The sequence below is a fragment of the Lontra canadensis genome, unplaced genomic scaffold (genome assembly GCF_010015895.1).
Source record: "Lontra canadensis isolate GAN:19392208 unplaced genomic scaffold, GSC_riverotter_1.0 scaffold127, whole genome shotgun sequence".
Classification (NCBI taxonomy): domain Eukaryota; kingdom Metazoa; phylum Chordata; class Mammalia; order Carnivora; family Mustelidae; genus Lontra; species Lontra canadensis.
Window position 1 is genome coordinate 1,620,479 of NW_022631121.1, and position 19,104 is coordinate 1,639,582.

The 19,104-nt window shown below is 38.7% G+C and overlaps 1 protein-coding gene across 8 annotated transcripts in view; it reads left to right on the forward strand.

The window, feature by feature from the left end:
- Positions 1-19,104, forward strand: part of ZFX (zinc finger protein X-linked) — a 56,708-nt gene that overhangs the window by 9,623 nt on the left and 27,981 nt on the right. For 4 of the 8 annotated variants that reach the window (XM_032842323.1, XM_032842326.1, XM_032842319.1 and 1 more), the window contains exons 2-3: positions 15,071-15,159; positions 18,107-18,676. In XM_032842323.1, the coding sequence (XP_032698214.1) occupies positions 15,099-15,159; positions 18,107-18,676 (631 nt within the window). In that variant the 5' untranslated portion in view covers positions 15,071-15,098. Of the gene's footprint in view, positions 1-5,759; positions 6,191-6,255; positions 6,282-15,069; positions 15,160-16,436; positions 16,492-18,106; positions 18,677-19,104 lie in introns of those variants that run through there. The other 4 variants (XM_032842321.1, XM_032842322.1, XM_032842325.1 and 1 more) reach the window with 4 other exon arrangements.

The window sequence follows — 19,104 nt, forward strand, 5'->3', positions numbered from 1 at the left end:
GTACATAGAATTTTAAGAAGCAAAGGTGCAGAGGGGGAAAAGAGGCAAACCAAGAAATAGAGTCTTAACTGTAGACAATAAATTGATGGTTACCAGAGGGGAGGTGGGTGGCGGGGACAAGCTAAACAGGTGATGGGGATTAAGGAGTGCACTTGTGATGAATACCTGGTGTTGTATGGAAATGTTGAATGACTGTATTGTGTACCTGAAACTAATATTGCACTATGTGTTAACCGGAATGTAAGTAAAAACATAACTAAGACCTTTAGTAAAAGCTTTACTGAGAAGTAGAAGAACGACTAAGTTAGTGGGGAGAGATACAACATCCGTGGACTGGAAGTATCAGCATTACGAACAGGTCAGTTGTGATGTGTAGGGATTCGATGCAATGCCAAGCAAAACCCCAACAGGACTTCTTTTTTTTTTTTTTTTTTTTTTTGGATCAATTCTCAAATTTATATGGAAATGCAAAGGGCCTGGAATAGCGAAGGCAATCTTGAGAAAAAGTTGGAAGACTTACAGTACTGTATATCAAACCTCATTATAAAGTGATTAAAACAGCAGGCACAAAGCCAGATTGATCAGTAAAATAGAACAGTCTGAAAGAAGACCTACATATAGAAGGTCAGCTGATTTACAACAAAAGTGTATTGAGATTTTGATTGAATATAGAGGTTAATTAAGGGAGAATTGATACTATTCAACATATTGAAGAACAAGACTTTTTAAAAAGTTCTTATTCAAATTCCAGTTAGGTAACATGCAGTGTAATAATAGTTTCATATGTACTATATGGTGATTCAGCATTTCCATATAACACCTGGTGCTCATCACAGCAAAGAACACTGCATACTCAACACTTATTTAACCCATCCCCCCACCCACCTCCCGTCTGGTAACCGTCAGTTTTTTCTCTATAGTTAAGAGTCTGTTTCTTGGGGCACCTGGGTGCCTGAATCATTTGGGCGTCCGACTCTTGGTTTTGGCTCAGGTCATGATCTAAGGGTTGTGAGATTAAGACCCATGTCAGGCTCCACACAGCAGGAAGTCTACTTGGGATTCTCTCCCTCTCCCTCTGTGCCCTGCGCCCAAGCCCTCCCCCCTGCCCATGCTCCGTGCTCCTTTGGGGTCTTTCTCTCAAAATAAATATATACACACATACGTACATAAATCTTTTTTTTTTTTTTACATCTGTTTCTTTGTTTGCCTCTCTTCTTCCCCTTTGCTGTTTTTTTTTTTTCTTAAATTCCACATATGAGTAAAATGGTATTTGTCTTTCTCTGACCTGTTTCGCATAGCACAGTACTCTAGCTCTATCCGTGTCATTGCAAATGACAAGATGTCATTCTTTTTTATGGCCGAGTAATATTCCATTGTGTATATATACCACATCCATTCATCAGTTGATGGACACTTGGGCTGTTTCCAGAATTTGGCTATTGTAGATAATGCTGCTATAAACATTGGAATGCATGTATGCCTTTGAATTAGAATTTTTGTATTTGGGTAAATACCTATTGCAATTGCCAGATGATAGCATAGTTCTATTTTTAACTTTTTGAGAAACCTCCATACTATTTTCCACCGTGGCTGTACCAGTTTGTATTCCCACCAACAGTGCAAAGAGGGTTCCCCTTTCACCACATCCGCACCAATACCTATTGTTTCTTCTGTTCTTGATTTTATCCATTCTGACAGATGTGAGGTGATATCTCATTGTAGTTTTGATTTATATTTTTCCTGATGATCAGTGATGTTGAGAATCTTTTGATGTGTCTATTCTCCATCTGTATGTTTTCTTTGGAAAAGTGTCTCTTTGTGTCTTCTGCCCATTATTTAATTGGATTATTTCTGTTTTGGGTGTTGAGGTTTATAAATTCTTTATATATTTTAGATACCCTTTATCAAACATGTTATTTGCAAATGTCTTCTCCCATTCTGTAGTTTGCCTTTTAGCTTTGTTGATTGTTTCCTTTGCTATGCAGGAGCTTTTTATTTTGATCATGTCCCAACAGTTTACTTTTGCTGTTGTTTCCCTTGCCTCAGGAGACGTATCTAGAAAGAAGTTGCTCTTGCCTATGTTGAAGAAGTTATTTGCTTGTGTTTTCTTCTAGGATCTTAATGTTTTCATTTCTCACATTTAAGTCTTTCATCCATTTTGAATTTATTTTTGTGTGTGGTGTAAGAAAGTGGTCCAGTTTTCATTCTTCTGCATGTAACTGTCCAATTTTCCCAGCCCCATTTATTAGAGAGACTTTTTTCCCATTGCATATTCTTTCCCACTTTGTCAAAGATTAATTGACTATATAGTTGTGGGTTTGAAGAACAAGATTAATTTATCTATATATTTGTGTTTTTTAATCACACTTAGAGTTTTCAAGTATTTTTTATCAATGGGATTTAGAGGTGTTATGTAAAAAAACTTTTGTCTTCAAGTGTCTTAATTTTGTACCATCACACTATAAAACCATACTGATGGTAGTTTTTCATTTGATTCCTTTGGACTGCATAGTTAGATCATATATAAATAAGTATAATTTCTTTTAAATAATTGTGGTTTGCATCGTATTAGCTTACCTAATTACATTGGCTATAAATTCTCATGTAATCTTAATAATACTGTTATTGGGTGTACTTGTCTTTTGAGAGAGTGTTAGGGAGTTGGTGGGGAGGGACAGAGGGAGAGGGAGATAGATGATCTTAAGCAGGCTGCATGCCCAGTGCTGAGCTCTGTGCTGGGCTCAGACTCATGACTCTGAGATCATGACCTGAGGCAAAATTAGGAGTCCATTACTTAAGGGACTGAGCCACCCAGGCACCCCAGGGTGTCCTTGTTTTCATTGACTTTAGAAGGAATACTTTGAATGTTTTACCTTAATTGAATCGATGTCTTTTTTTTTTTGTTATAAGTTCATACATCATTCTCCTGTCCAAAAACATGTTGTATAACATGCACTAGTTTAAGATTTGCTTATACTTGTGTTTTTTATAATTTATAAAATTGTTATAAAATTCACCCTTTAAAAATGTACAATTCAGTGGTTTTTAGTAAATTCAGAGTTGTGCAACCATCACCACTAATTTTAGGGCATTTTATCACCCCCAAAAGGAACCCTGTGTCCATTAGCAATCATTGTCACTAACTCCCACCCCTTACAACCACTAATCTACTTTCTATCTGTATGTATTTGCCTATTCTTGACATTTAATACATGATCTTTTGTTTCTGGCTTCTGTCACTTAGCATATTCTTTCCAAGGATAATCCATGTTGTAGCATGTATTTGTGTTTCATTCCTGTTGTGTTTTTTTAAAAAGATTTCATTTATTTGAGAGAGAGACCCCATGTGCACAAGTGAGCATGAGCTGGGGGAGGGGTAGAAGGACAAGCAGACTCCCTTCTGAGCACAGAACCTGGAGCCCAAGGTGGGGTGATGTGGGCTCTCTTCCATGGGCTCAGTCCCAGTACCCTGAGATTATGACCTGAGCCAAAGTCAAATGTTTAACGGACTGAGCAACCCAGGCACTCCACTCCTGTTGTATTTTTTAACTGTTACGAAAATAACCTTTCTGGGCTACCTGGCTGGCTCAGTAGGTACAGCATGTGACTCTTGATCTTGGGATTGTGAGTTTGAGCGCCATGTTGGGTACAGAGATTACTTAAAAACAAAACCTTCAAAAAAACCTTTATATTACAGTGTAACAGGGGTTTTTTTTTTTTATATATATTTTTTAAGGGGCACCTGGGTGGTTCAGTGGGTTAAGCCTCTGCCTTCGGCTTGGGTCGTGATCTCGGGGTTCTGGGATCGAGCCCCGCATCAGGCTCTCTGCTTGACGGGGAGCCTGCTTCCTCCTCTCTCTCTTCCTGCCTCTCTGCCTACTTGTGATCTCTGTCTGTCAAATAAATAAATAAAATATTAAAAATATATATATATATATATTTTTTTTAGGATTTATTCCACAAGTGAGCGGGAGCAGGGGGATAAGCAGAGGGAGAAGGAGAAGCAGACTCCTTGCCAAGCCAGGGAACCCCATGTGGGGATGTGGGGCCTGATCTCAAGACCCAAGGAGAAGGCAGATACCTAACGCACTGAGCTACCCTGGCGCCTCCTGAGTAGTTTGTTTTAAATAAAAGGTAGATGTTCCAGAGTATGGGAAATGAAAAGTGGACAAAAGAGGAGACATCCTGACTAATTGTTAAATTATGACCCTGCCCAAACCTGGAGAGAATACTGCTAAAAACGGCATATAACAGAAATAGATGTTGAATTTCAACTTTTTTGGCATCTTTTGAGTATTAGGATTTTCCTTTTTTGACCCATTAATTTGGGCCATTATTTGGCTCCATCCTTGAATTCCGGAATAACCATAGTTTGTCAAGGTCTGCGTGTACATGTTTTTTACATGGTGGATCACATTTGCAAACACTTCACTTTGGATTCATGATTAATCAAGTTTGTGGTTTGATTACATTATTTTAGTTAGGTTTTTTAAAAAATGGCAAAATTTTGTAAAAGAAAGAGAAAGCTTTTCTCCTCTGTTCTGGCACTTTCTCCTTTATTCAAAAAATTTTTCCCACAATTTCATGGTGATTGGGTTTTCCTTTAATGAATTAATAATGCTTTACACATTTCTCATTAATGTGCTAACACAGAATTATAGGCTATTTTCTTACAAGATTTAAAATTTTTTTGTGTGTTTATCATTTCAAATTATATGTTTGTGCTTTCTCTCAGTCTCTGCCCCCCCCCATTTTAGATTATTATTTAGTAGTATTTTGCTATCTCCCCAAACTCCTGAAAAGAGCCAGGTTTGGATTCTTTTGGTGAGGTATAAATTGACTGGCTCCCTAACTTTGCCCCAGAGAATGATGGTGGAATTAATGCTGCTGATACTTAACCTGGAGCTGATACTCAGTGGAGCATGCCACTGTTAGTCATATAAGAAGCAGGTGATCCCTCAACACAGGGTTTATAAAAAAAAGAAAAAGAGGAGAAAGCAGGTGTGTTGCAAACCAATCCCTGTGGTGTCTAGCCTGGTCTTTTTTTTTTTCCTTTTCTCTTTTTAATTATGAAAGGATTTAACGAGTTATTGGTACAAAACATACTATTAATTGCTTTAGCAAAAAATCAATGTAAAAACATTCCATGATTCTGCAACTGTGAATTTACTAATTTTGTTATGGGGCACCTGGGTGGCTTAGTTAGTGAAGCGTTTGCCTTCGGCTTAGGTCATGATCCCAGGGTCCCGGGATGGAATCCCACATCAGGTTCCCTGTTCAGTGGAGAGCCTGCTTCTCCCTGTCCCTCTGCCTGCTACCCCCCCACCCCCGCTTGTGCTCTCTGTCTCTGCCAAAGAAAGAAAATCCTAAAAAATTTCTTTTTTGTTACAGTTGTTGAAAAGCCTGGCATTATATTTTTTGCCAGTGTTTAACACATACAGAGAACATTGTTAGTGTCAGTAGAACCTTGCAAACCCAAAGTCCTGTATTTAGGAAAAGCCATAATAAGCAGCATGTGGTCATGTAGGTAAGGGAAAAAGTAGGGTCAGTATTAGTTAAGTTATTGTGTTGGTGATCTGGCAAGACAGTAATTTTAAGACGTTTCATAGTTTAAGAATATTTAAAATAGCTTAAAAACTCTAAATCTGTAATACATGGTTTATATAACTAGTTGCCAGAAAACTAAGGAAAGCACTAGCTTGAATGAAGTAACATGAAAACAAGAATGCTTTAATCTTTAAAAAAAAAAAAAAAAAGACCACCCAAATTCTAATGCATTATCAGAAAGATTTTCAAATATAAGGAGACATTACTCATTAAGAAGGAATTTGATAAGAAAAGTACTCAGTTAACTATGGGAATAATCAGTTCAAGAGATGAATTAAATGCCCAGTTTTGGGAAAGATGGCAAGTACAAGAAAAAGGAAAAGGGGAGGAACACAGTTTCTAATAATACCAGTCTTTCTTCATCATGTACTGTATTTAACAGAGATTGACCTTTTAAAAATGCCGCCCCTCCACATGCAGTTTATTTCAATTAACTATTTCATGTACAATGTAGTTTAAATTAATCTCCAGTTCATATTATGTCAGGAAACTGTTTTTATTCTTCGGTCACATCAAGTGTTTGATATTTTCCCACTCCAGTACACCTGTAAGTAAAGGCAGAATACTTCATTAGAGGAAATATGTGAGTAGGATTTCTGTTCAAAATCTCAATAAAGACTAATAAACTATTTAAAAATTATTTTTCAGGACAAAATCAAGAAGAGTGATCCAAAGTGAGTTTTTATACATTATTTTTTTAACTGAAGTGTAGTTGACATACAGTGCTACTAGTTTCAGTGTATTATATATTACTGTATAGTATATGTGGTACAGTATATTCAGTATATTAAAATGTAGTAACTAAACATTTATATACCTTATGAAGTAATCACCATGATAAATTTAGCTACTATCTGTCACTGTACAAAGTTTTTACAGATTATTAACTGAATTCCCTATTCTGTACATCTTACCTATCTTAATTTATAACTAAAAGTTTGTACCTTTTACATCCCTTCCATTTTGTCCATCCTTCTACCCCTCCCTACGGTAGATTGTTGTGTAATGAACCTGGATTGACAAATTATTAAGTGAATTAAATAGCAATATTTTCATATGCTTTACATATGAAAAACTAGTTAGAAAGGATATGCATTTCCTAACATCAAGCTATAGACTTCAAGGCATTTAAAAACTCCAGTGCTTGGTGTTGACGGCACATTAGTGCATCTAGGTTCTGAGGGTCCTTTGGCAGCTCTAAGTCTGAGCATGAATAAGGGCTTTGGAAAAATAAGGCATTAAGAAGACTTGTCATTTTAGGACCAGATTTTAATAGATTTTGCAAGTTCAAACTCTTAGACTTTAAACAAAACAGTGAAGTTATTGATTGGCTCAGTTTGGGTCTATGGAAAAAACTAATCTGTAACAAAAGCTTGGCATTGAAATTTTGAGCAAGTGTACAAAAGTTCCGAGTAGGGCAAGGCAAGGAAGGACGGGATTTGGGTATTCAGAGCAGCAAGCATTTCTCTTCCTCCTCTTGTCACAAAGGGTGGGCAAGGTTGTTTGAAAATAAAATATATTATTCTTTAGGAATGGAATTTGAAATGAAGCTATTAGAGTAATATTGTTAATTATATACGTCTCTTTCCTTAGTTTTTTTTTTTTCCAAGATTTTATTTATTTTAGAGAGAGCACTCACAGGAGAGCAGGGTGAGAGGCAGAGGGAGAGGGGGGAGAGAGAGAACCCCAAGCAGACTCTGAACTGCTGAGGGTGGAGCCCAAGGCAGGGCTGGCTTGATGTCATGACCCTGAGATCGTGACCTGAGCTGAAACCAACAGTTGGATGCTTAACTGACTGTGCCACCCAGGCGCCCCTCTTTCCTTAGTTTTTGAGTATTTGATCTGTCAAGTGTTGGTAAGAGTTATAACTTGCCACTACTACTAATTTTTTCTTACTGTCTCATAGTTTTATTGTTTTTATATATTTTTGTGTTTTATTTGACACATGCAAATTCATAATGATTTCAAATTCAAGATAGACTAGAGAACACACACATTTTACTTTTTTTTTCCCCCTTTGAAAATCATATTGAAGAAGCAAAAAAAATCCAGAGAAATAAAAAAAATCTGACAGGTATGCCACTTGTTATCCAGAATATGACAAATTTCTGGTTGAATAAAGCAATTGGGAATCAAAAAATGGCAGTACCATAGGGAGCTTAGTGAACCTATAGCCTTTTTCAAAAAGTTGGAAGGACCATCCAGAAATTTCATTGGGCATTATTCCTAATCTCAGAAGCAGGGATGTTCGAAAGAGCAAGCTGTGGTCCCAGCCAGTTAATTAAAGATATGGAAAGCTAAATCATTTACCTATGAGTATAGATGTCTTCTCATGTGATTTTCCTCCTGATATAATGCCAGAAATTCAGCACTCTGATTTACAGATTGTCCATAGGAAATTCCAATGTGGGTACTGTGGGGATAAAGGGACAGTGCTTTAGGTAGCTTGTAGTTCATCTGAGGGTTATTGGACCTCCCGTACCTGGAAGATGGGATGCTTATCCCTCATTAAAGGAAAGCCTGGCTGTTTACATGGTTCTTTTCTCTCCCTTGGCCTCATCCTTCTAGACTATAGAGCTCTCAATGTGGTCATAATTTAGATTCATTGCTAGGCATATAGGGATTCTCACTTGAGCTGAGAAAATACAGTCCAGTTATCAGAATGTAACTTTAGTCTTGACCTTCATCTACAGATATTAATTGACAGTCTAGAAGAATCATGCTTTTGAGGAAAATCAGCAGTCTGAAAGAGGCACCAAATCTAAACACTTAAATAATGAGACAGCAGAGGAGACAGTTTAATTTAGAATATAGAGTTAACTTCAGAGCTCCAGAGATATTTGGGAAGATACTGTATCCACCAAAAAAAAAAAAAAAAAAAAAGAGAGAGAGAGAAAAGATTGCTGTGAAAAAGAAGCTAAGTCTATTTTGATATTAAAATATGACCTAAAAACTCAGTTGACGGAGTAAAGACCAAATTAGCTAGCTTAGAGAAAAGAGTTTAGGGGTTTTTAGAATGTAGTTGAAAGAAAATATGAAAGAAAAAGCAACATGGAGGCTAGATTTAGGAGTCCTTCTATCATATGATAGAAATTCTAATATGAAGGAACAGAGAAGATGGGAGGAAATATAAAAACAACAGAAGAAAATTCCTTGAGTTCAAGAAGGGCTCAGGTCTTTTTTTTTTTTTTTTTTTTTTTTTCCCTTTTTAAGCGCTCTCTATGCCCAACACCGGGCTCGAACTCATGACCCTGTGATCAAGAGTCCCACATGTTAAGACTGAGCCAGCTCAGTGCCCCCCAGAAGGGCTCAAGTCTTTTAATTGGAAAGGCCCCATTGGGTTCTAGATGTAAGAAACCAGAGCTTTGTAGAGAGGTAGCAGTGAAAATAAAGAGGACTTGACGAATTTAAGAGTGGCTAGCTTAGAGGCAAACTTAATTTAAGGGCTGAATTGGTAAGAAAAGTGAAATATAATTCCATTAGGTATCTGAAGAAATAATGGCCAACATTGAACAACGTGGGGTAAAAATTGGAGAGAAACATAGCTTAAGAGGGAAGATATTAATTAGGCTTTAAATGTAAATTTTCACCAGTTCCAGTTTTGCTCTAAGAAAAATCTCAGAGTATGTGACTTGATCTCAGGGTCTCAAGTTCGAGCCCCATTTGGGGGTAGAGTTTACTTAAAGGAAGAAGAGTTCTCTTAGAAACAGATCTGCTTTTTGCCTTTCCTGCAGCTTGAGCAATTCCATTTCCTGTGTATAGTACAGTTTGGTTCTCTGAGTTTGACTTAGGGAGAGGATCTAGGGTTGAGCCATAAAATTAAAAGGCAGTGAGTTTTTGGGAGGCCAAAAGCAGAAAAGTAATTCTTGTATGCGTAATAGCTGCAGAAAGCAATATGGAAGAACCCTGTTAACTTGCTCAAGAAGGGAGATCATTACAGCGTCTAGGCATCAAGAGATCCAAGATGGAAATATATTCTTTACCCTAATTTAAGATAGATAAATGCCCTTGCTATACCTGTTAACTTGGTGTGGTATTTTTACTGCTTTATTTTAAAGAATGGAAGAAAGTTTTTGTGAATTTTTTGAGTTTTGCTCAACCCATTATTTCCCTTAAAACTGTGTTTTTCTCTTGTGAATCCTTCCACACCATGGTTAGGATCATGATTTTTGCAAGTGGGAAGGGACTGTTTTATTGACCTTGAGGTGAGAGTGGGGTCACAGAAGTATTTTTGAGGACATTTGGTAATCAGACAAAATGTTAGTATGTGTTCACCTAAATGGTTAAGAATATTGGTTCTCTGAACGATTTTGCTTATTTGCCTCCAGATTCAACTCTGGGCTTGGTTTTTGCAGCAATGGCAGGGGCAATTTCGGTTATGTTATTAGTGCACATTTCCCCACTCTTAATTTTTCCTAATCCTGAGAACTCTTCTAAGTAGTTTCTGTTCTAAGAACATTGGTTTCATTCTGATTATCAGAATTACTTCTAACCACACAGGGGTTACAAAGTTGAAGGATAGTCCTCTCTGCTTGAAGGTACAAAACATGTTTTTTCCTGATGTGAATTTTGTAATGACAAAATAGAATGAAAAATAATCAGTTAAAACTGTTTAATAATTACTGCTCACCTATGTCAAAAATAAGGTGAGTGGATATCCACCACTTGGGCTAGTATATCTGTTAGAAAATAAATGGATAGGATGTAAAATGATGGGAATAAAGGCTAATAAGTCTGTTGTGATAGCTGGGGTTAATATTTTCGAGCAGCTGGCATGTTGGGGAACTGCAAGCTTTCTGAGCAAGGGAGCGCCCTGGTCAAAGCGGTGCTTGGGAGGATCCGTGTGCGGCAGAGTCCTGAGGAGGCAGAACCGCCCCTTCAGGACTTGGCCCCAGCCCTCACACGGAACATGCTCCCTCGTCATTTGTTGTGGGAGTGGCAGAAAGGCCAATGGAGAGGCTATTTTCATCCCGCGTTCCCGGGGCGAGGGCGAGGGCGGGGGCGGGGGCGGGGGCGGGGCGCGGTGGGGGTGGGCGGTGGGAATCAGGAAATAGGAAGCTCAGAGTAAGCGGTGACGCTGGGAATAGAGAGGGACAGATTCCTGAGAAGCTGTGGAGAAGAAACGGAGAAGGCCTGACAACCTGATTGAATTTAAGCAGGGAAGAAGGAAAAGGCCATAGTGGTCATGTCAGGAGAAAGCAGGGTTCTGTCCTGATGAAAATGTTCCGCAGGCAATCTGGTGGAAGTAAGTGTTAGGGCTACCCCGAGTATGTGGATTTGGGGACTCATCTTTGTGTACATGGCAGTTGAAACCGTGGAATAAAAAGAATAAAAGAGGGCTGATCTTTTGGGGCAAGGCTGCAGTAAGGAGTGGGGAGGCAGAGTAACCAGCAGTTGGCAAGGTGGGAAGAGAAATGAGAGAAGGAGAGAATTCTGGAATCCAGGGGAGTGATTATCTGTCAAATAGAAAAGCCAAGGAGGATGAATACCCAGCAAAAGAATTTTTAGTGTGCGGGTTGAGAATTCTTAGAGCTGATGGGATTGGGTTTTGTAGGGAAACTGGAGAAGGGCCTTAATACCCTAACAATCCTATTTATTGGCCTCTTAATTGGCTTAATTTTGGAAAGTAGTATGGCATTATGTTTAGAAGATTAATATACTGTTTATCATTTTGTAATTACATTTTTAAGGGGGGGAATAGAAAACATTATGGTCAGAGATGATTTTATTATATTGATTTATTTTTATTTTCTAAAGAATTTATTTATTTTTGAGAAAGCGATAGAACACAAGTGGGGGGCCAGAGAGAGAAGCAGACTTCCCACTGAGCAGGAAGCCTGACAGGGGGCTTGATACCAGGACCCAGGGCCAACTGAGCCACCCAGATGCCCTGCCAGAGGTGATTTTAATGCGGAGAAAGCAGTTGACAACTTATTTAGAGCGTGTATGTTTTCCATTTTTCATAGTTGAAAATTTTTTGTTCCTTTTAATTCAAAGCAGTTTGAATAAATAACACAAAACAGGTCCTTCCTTGAAAATGAATATGTCTCAGAGATGACATGTTGAAAATCATTTATTATATTAATGTTATTTCAGTTTTTCATGGATGTTTAAGAACTATTTATATGTAAGTTTAACATCTGAAAATAAGATATATAAAAATAAATATTGCAACAGTAAAATCAGAGTAAAAGGATTAAAGTGCCGTAGAAATTCAGAGGAAGGAGAGATTATTTTCAGGGGTGTGTGTGTGTGTGTGTGTGTGTGTTTTGAGGGGATTTGGGGAAAAGGTCTAATCAGAGTTAATAAGGGAAAGGAGTTCCAGGTAGAGGCAACCCTGAGCTCAGTGTAGAGCTGGGATCTTAGTGGGGACATGGGACATTTTTGTTTGGCTGAAGTGTGTTCCTGCAGTCGTGGGTGGAGGTGGTTGAAGGGAAGGTAGGGGAGAGAATGATGGAAAGATAGTTTGGGGCTGGAATTCAGAAGATGGCAGGAGTGTGAACTTTATTTGGAAGCAGCAGGAAGCCATTAAATATTTTTCAACAGAAGAATGACATCATCTAGGTGAATCTTTAGAAAAATGACTCTTGGGGCACCTGGCTGGCTCATTCACAGTGTGGGACTCATAATCTGGGGGTTGTGAGTTTGAGCCCCGTGTTGGTTATAGAGATTACTAAAATAATAAACTTGAAAAAGTTTTGTACTTTCTGTTATTTGAAATTTTAGTAGAGGTATTCAGTACTTATATCGCCAGCAAAAAATGATAAATGTAAAAGAAAAATGCATCTAAATAGTACCATTTAGGCTGGATTAGAAAGTGAGAAAGTAGATAAGGAAACCAATGAGGGAGGAGGTTTATGCAGTATTTACAACATGAATAAACCACAATCCTTTATTAGTAATTAGTATTAAATGTGTAGTATTTAATTAGTTAAGATTTTTGTTTTTTAAAGATTTACTTATTTTAGAGAGAGTGAGAGCGTCTGTGCATGAGCAGTGAGAGGGGCAGAGGGAGAGGGAATCCTCCAGCTGACTTCCCTGCTAAGTGCAGAGGAGCCCAGTGCAGGGCTTGATCCCAACAACCCCAAGATCATGACCTGAGTAGAAACCAAGAGTCCGCTGCTCAATCGACTGAGCTACTTAGGTGCCCCAAGTTTTTTTGTTTTTGTAAGTTTGGGCTTAAGTAGAAAAAAGGGAGCATTAAGGTCATTGGGTTGTCGTGTAAAAACCCAAGGCAAGTAAGGTTCTATAGCTGGGTTTCAGAAAGGTCTAGAACCAGGAGCTAAAAAGTTTTTGGTAAACCTCCCCTCCCTACTCCCTCTACTTTATTTCTCCAGGCATTCCCTGGATTCTTTTTTTATTTTTTTATATGTAAAACTGTCTCACTAATCTAACCTGAAGTTGGAAAATGGCCTTCCTCATGTCCTGTGTTACAGCCAGGGTTGGTAGTGGTGGGGAGAAGACCTTTAAGGTTCATGGTTTCAGATTCTCAGGGATAAGACTTTGATTTTATTATGCTCACAGATGAACTTGTGTTTACTTTTTTTTACCTAGTGCCAGTCAAATGTGGCCTGGAGAGCATAAGTACACTGTGGGAATTTACTTCTCTAGATTGGAGGGTCACTTAAGAGAGGTCAGCATAACTTAGGCAGAATGCCCGAGGGGTGTTTTTCTTGGTTTGGTTTTTTTTTTTTTTTTTAAAGATTTTATTTATTTGACAGAGATCACAAGTAGGAAGAGAGGCAGGCAGAGAGAGAGGGGGAGGCAGGCTCCCCACTGAGCAGAGAGCCAGATGGGGGGTCGATCCCAGGACCCTGGGATCATGACCTGAGCTGAAGGCAGAGGCTTAGCCCACTGAGCCACCCAGGCTCCCCCGAGGGGTGTTTTTACTGCAGTTAGCATTTTGAATTTTTACAGTTGTTTAATGTATTGGTTGGAAGATAGCAGACTACATTAGATTTAGAGAAGTAATAGGGAAATTGTGGAGAAATTTCCCTCCAGTAAGCTGTAGAGTGTGATTAAATTGAACTTTAATAAAACTGATTACTGTTCTGGGAATATGGGGTATACGGACTGAGAGGAGACAAGAGTGTTTGGGTGCTGGAAATGTTCTGGATCCTGATCTGGGTAGTTTAGTGATTATACAGGTTTATGCCTGTGTCAGAATTGATCAAGATGTGGGGCACCTGGGTGGCCCAGTTGGTTAAGCATCCAACTCTTGATTTCAGCTCAGGTCATGATCTCTGGGTTATAAGATCAAGCCCTGCTTTGGGCTCTGCACTCAGTGGGGGAGTCGGTTTGAGATTCTGTCTCTGCCTCCCCCATGTTGTCTCTGTCTCTCTCTAAAATAAATAAGTCTTTTAAAAAATTCATCAAGCTGTGTATACGTGATGTGTGAAAGCACTATCTCAGTTAAAAAGCTAGGTGTAGGGACACCTGGGTGGCTCAGTCAGTTAAATGTCTGCCTTCAGGTTGAGTCATGATCTCTGGGTTCTGGGATCAGCCTCCACATTGGCCTCCCTGCTCAGTGGGGAGTCTCTCTCCCTCTGCCTGCCACTCCCCCTGCATGTGCTCTCTTTCTCAAATAAATAAATAAAATCTTTAAAAAAAAAAAAAAGCTAGGCATATTTGACTTGTTTGGTTTATCTGCCTTCCCTTGTCATCTAGATGCCCAAATATCATTGGTCATCAGTTAAGTTCTCTTTAATTTAGGTAAATAAATTTCTTTAAAAGGATTTTATTTAGTTGCTAGAGAGAGAGAGAGCGCGCGTGCACACACAAGCAGGGGGAGCGGCAGGCAGAGGGAGAAGCTCTTCCTGCTCATCAGGGAGCCCAATGTGGGACTCCATCCCAGGACCCCAGGATCATGACCTGAAGGCAGACACTTAACTGACTGAGCCCCCAGGCATCCCTAGGTAGATTAAAAAAAAAAAATTTTTTTTAAAGATTTTATTTTTTTATTTGACAGAGATTACAAGTAGGCAGAGAGGCAGGCAGAGAGAGAGGAGGAAGCAGGCTCCCCGCGGAGCAGAGAGCCCGATGTGGGGCTCGATCCCAGGACCCTGGGATCATGACCTGAGCCGAAGGCAGAGGCTTTAACCCACTGAGCCACCCAGGCACCCCGGTAGATAAATTTTTTTTTAAAAGATTTTACTTATTTATTTGACAGAGAGATCACAAGTAGGCAGAGAGGCAGGCAGAGAGAGCGGGGGAAGCAGGCTCCCCGCTGAGCAGAGAGCCTGATTTGGGGCTCGATCCCAGGACCCTGAAATCATGACCTGAGCCGAAGGCAGAGGCTTAACCCACTGAGCCACTCAGGCGTCCCAGATAAATTTTTGATAGGTGTTCATCTCTCATGTAATTTCGAATGTTTCAGAAATGTAAATGTCATGGTGAGATTTTTAATACATGATATTAAAAAAGTAATGCTTGGTTTACTTTTTTTTTTTTTTTTCTGATTTAGGAACTGTGACTGATGAGAATTAAAGGCCATGGATGAAGATGGACTTGAATTACAACCACAAGAGCCAAACTCATTTTTTGATGCAACAGGTATAACTTGGGTTGTTGTACTTCCCAACTACCAGATTTGGAGTTGGCTATCAAGTGGACAAATTGCTAGACTCTCACATTGATACTCACACTTAGGTATATTTTTATCCTGTCACGCCTACATTTGTTAAAATGAGCACATCATTATTCCTGTCCTTAAAAATGTGTTTCCCTCATAACCAGCATTCGTGTTCTTCTCCATAATAGCAGCAGTATCAAAACGCGGGTGCTCCCTTCAGTTACTCGCATCTTGCCGATTTACAGTGCTGAGTCCGGTTATTTCTCCCTTTGAAAATGTTCCTTGCTTATATCTCTTCATTTGACTTCCTCCCCCATAGACGTTCTCTGTTGTCTCATTCTTAGTCTTTAGTAACTTTTAAATTCTTTTCCTTACCCTTAGTCTCTTTTGTCCAGCCCACCAATTAGAATACTGATCAAAAAATAACATGTGGATTGTATCATTTCTCTGTTTTCCATTACCCTGAAGGTAAAATATAAGCCCCAGGCCCTTCACGTTCTGACCCTGTCCTACTTTCATAACCATGTCTCTCACAAGGTGACAGAAGGAGCCCTCTGCTTCAGGAAGATGGGAGTCTTACCTCACTCTCCAAATTACAAGGACGATTAAATTCATGAAGTTCTAAAAGTAGGAAAAAAAAATGTATTTACAGTTTCAGGTCTCCCATGATTGCAGTTGTATAGCATTGTACAGTGATTATGTTAGGTTTTATAATGTAAAATGGTTTTTTATTCCACTAGCTAGCCACCCTTATAAATAAAACGTTGACTGGTTTTCCACTGGACTTAAAATGATCATATTGCCGTATATTAAAGAAATAGTGATTCACTTTATCAGGAAGTTAAATATTAATAATTTTAAATTTTAATTTTTCCTTCAATCCTCTTTAATCTCTAAATCCAGTGGGGGTATATGTATTTTTCTTAACAACTTAGAATAGTCTTTTAACTTACATTTGGTAACTTCAGTTTGATAATGATAAATGCAAAGGTATAATTCTCTCTTCATTAGAACAGGAAGTAGAATTAATGTGCTTGAAAGAGAGACTAAGCTCTTTGGAGAAAAACACACACTATTTAGTAGCTTAATCTTGCCACAAGTGAGCCTGGGTCATTGGCTAAGTGGTAGATTGAAGGGCTGTTGCATTTCAGCCCTGATTGTTAACACTTAATGGTGTTTGTTTATCTTTGAGCAAGTCACTTAATCTGTCAGGGCCTCCATTTTCATGTCCTAATAATAATGAAACCTCTCATTACAGTTTTTCAGAATACTTCCCATACATTCCCATTTGATCATCACAACAGTCCTGTGAGGTATGCATGGCAGATACTACTGTCCTCATTTGACTGATGAGGAAACTGAAACTCAGAGGTTAAATGACTTGCCCAAGGTCACAAAACGAACAAGTGTTCAAACTGTATTCTCTGATTTAGATTTTGTAACCAGTCTTCTTGCCACCAAATGCTCTCATCTTCATGTCTGTGAAATGGAGATTACAATGATCTTTTGCTAATGTTAATATTGAGAATATGGAAGATAAATGAGTATAAAGCATTTTGTGGAAGTTCTATAGAAATTAAAGCAGACATACTCTGTATTATTTCTAGATGTGATTAAAATGGATATTAACTGGCTGTAAGATTTCCTACATCTTTTTAATGATTTTTTTTTTGGCCCTTGTTAGTAATTCTTTGTTAAACAAAGCCATATGTCTCTGAGGACCTGGCCAGTGACCCACAATCGTTGAGTTAAGCAGCTGCTTGGACTCAGCCTGGTTTGAGTCACTTCCAGAAGCACCAGTCAACAGAATAGCATTTTAGGTTAAGACTTATAAAACTTTGCTTTTCTCTAGACCAGGATCCAAGATACTGGATTTGTTTTCTTTTATCCTATGTTTTTGGCATGGATATTTGATTTTGATTCCCATTTGTGGCATTCGTTCAGATTAATATTTACGGAGCACCATAATTGTGCAAACTGTGTGATCTTGGTGAAGTCATTTAATCTCAGCGGGGCTTCAATTGATTCAACCCTCTACCTTTATTCCTTAATTGCAGAGTGGACTAGAGTAAGGTTTCTTATATTTTGAGGAGCTGCCTGGGGGATTGGGTTATGGGGGGATAGAAGGAGGCTGGGTGGAGACCGAATACCCTGGTGAAGTTGGGGCAGGCACCATTCCAACTAACCTTGGCCTCCACCACTCCAGAGCAGCTGCACTTTTATGCATCTCATCTGTCCACAGAGACTCCTTAGCCAGTTGTCTTTTCTCTGTAACTGTGGCCTTGTAGCCCTCTTTTCATTTATGCCCTGATCCTTTTATATCCTAGATTCAGAAAATAATTTCTAAATTTCCACAGTCATAAATGGAGGGTATTGGTGAGCTACTGTTCTAGAACAAAGGGGGAGAAAGGGATAAAAATGGAAGGGGTGAAAACAAAAGAGATACATGGGAGAGGTGGAAAGATGAAAAAATATGAGCTGAGGAGAAAGAGATGGAACAAGAAGGAAAAAGAAATGAAAACACATATAATGAAGGAAAATGGTGTATTTGTCGCCTGAACTTGCATTACTTATTTTTATAATCATCCCTTAAGTACCTTTGCATATGGGATTAACTTTAGTGAGCCTAGAATTTTACTTTGATGATTTTCTGTGCGTGTGTGTGTGAGACTGTCTCGGGTGCCTTGTTTTTCTGTATTTCCTTATGTGTCAGTTGATTTGGGATGAGAGTAAAAGTTCTCGTATTAAAAATTTATTTTTCTAGTATGATTAAAAAATAGATTCCCTCTTTGATCTGTGTTAGTGTTTGAGAAAACTGAGGAGCTAATCTGTTTTACTGGTAGGAATTAAATAGTTTCTACGTTATTTGAGGTAGTCATGCACACCTACGTGTAATTTGTGATTTTAATTTTGTTTTTTTTTTTTAAGGAGCTGATGCTGCACACATGGACGGTGATCAAATTGTTGTGGAAGTACAAGAAACTGTTTTTGTTTCAGATGTTGTGGATTCAGACATAACTGTGCATAACTTTGTTCCTGATGACCCAGACTCAGTCGTGATCCAGGATGTTATTGAGGATGTTGTTATAGAAGATGTTCAGTGCCCTGATATCATGGAAGAAGCAGATGTGTCTGAAACGGTCATTATTCCTGAGCAAGTGCTGGACTCAGATGTAACTGAAGAAGTTTCTTTAGCACATTGCACAGTCCCAGATGATGTTTTAGCTTCCGACATTACTTCAGCCTCAATGTCTATGCCAGAACACGTCTTGACGAGTGAATCCATACACGTGTCCGATGTTGGACATGTTGAACACGTGGTTCATGACAGTGTAGTGGAAGCAGAAATCGTCACCGACCCTCTGACAACGGACGTCGTTTCAGAAGAAGTACTGGTAGCAGATTGTGCCTCTGAAGCAGTCATAGATGCCAATGGGATCCCTGTGGACCAGCAAGATGATGACAAAAGCAACTGTGAGGACTACCTTATGATTTCCTGTAAGTCTTGGGGTACCGTGATTGTCAAAGGTATTTTTGAAGGCTGTCTTTCCTAACTTACATCAGGGGTGAAATTTTTCTTGACTTCTATAAAATTAAAGTAAATCTCATAGATCTACCTGCATTGTTTCAGTTTGGAGCCTATAAGATAACCCAAAATTAAGAAAAGTGAAATGGTGCAGAGTAAAGAGGCGTTTCTCTATAAGGACACAATAGAAAGATGAGATTTCTTCAGTCTAGAAAGACAAAGATGGAAAGGAGTAGAACTGAACTTTCTGAAATCATGAAGGATCTGATTAGGCTGTTATGAGCCTTTATTAGAATTAGGAATCCTCTTGAAACTAAGAAGGAGTTCAACTTGGAAAAAAGTGTATAACCAAACTAACATTCTTGTATATGGATGCACAGTGCTACTTATGTACTACTTA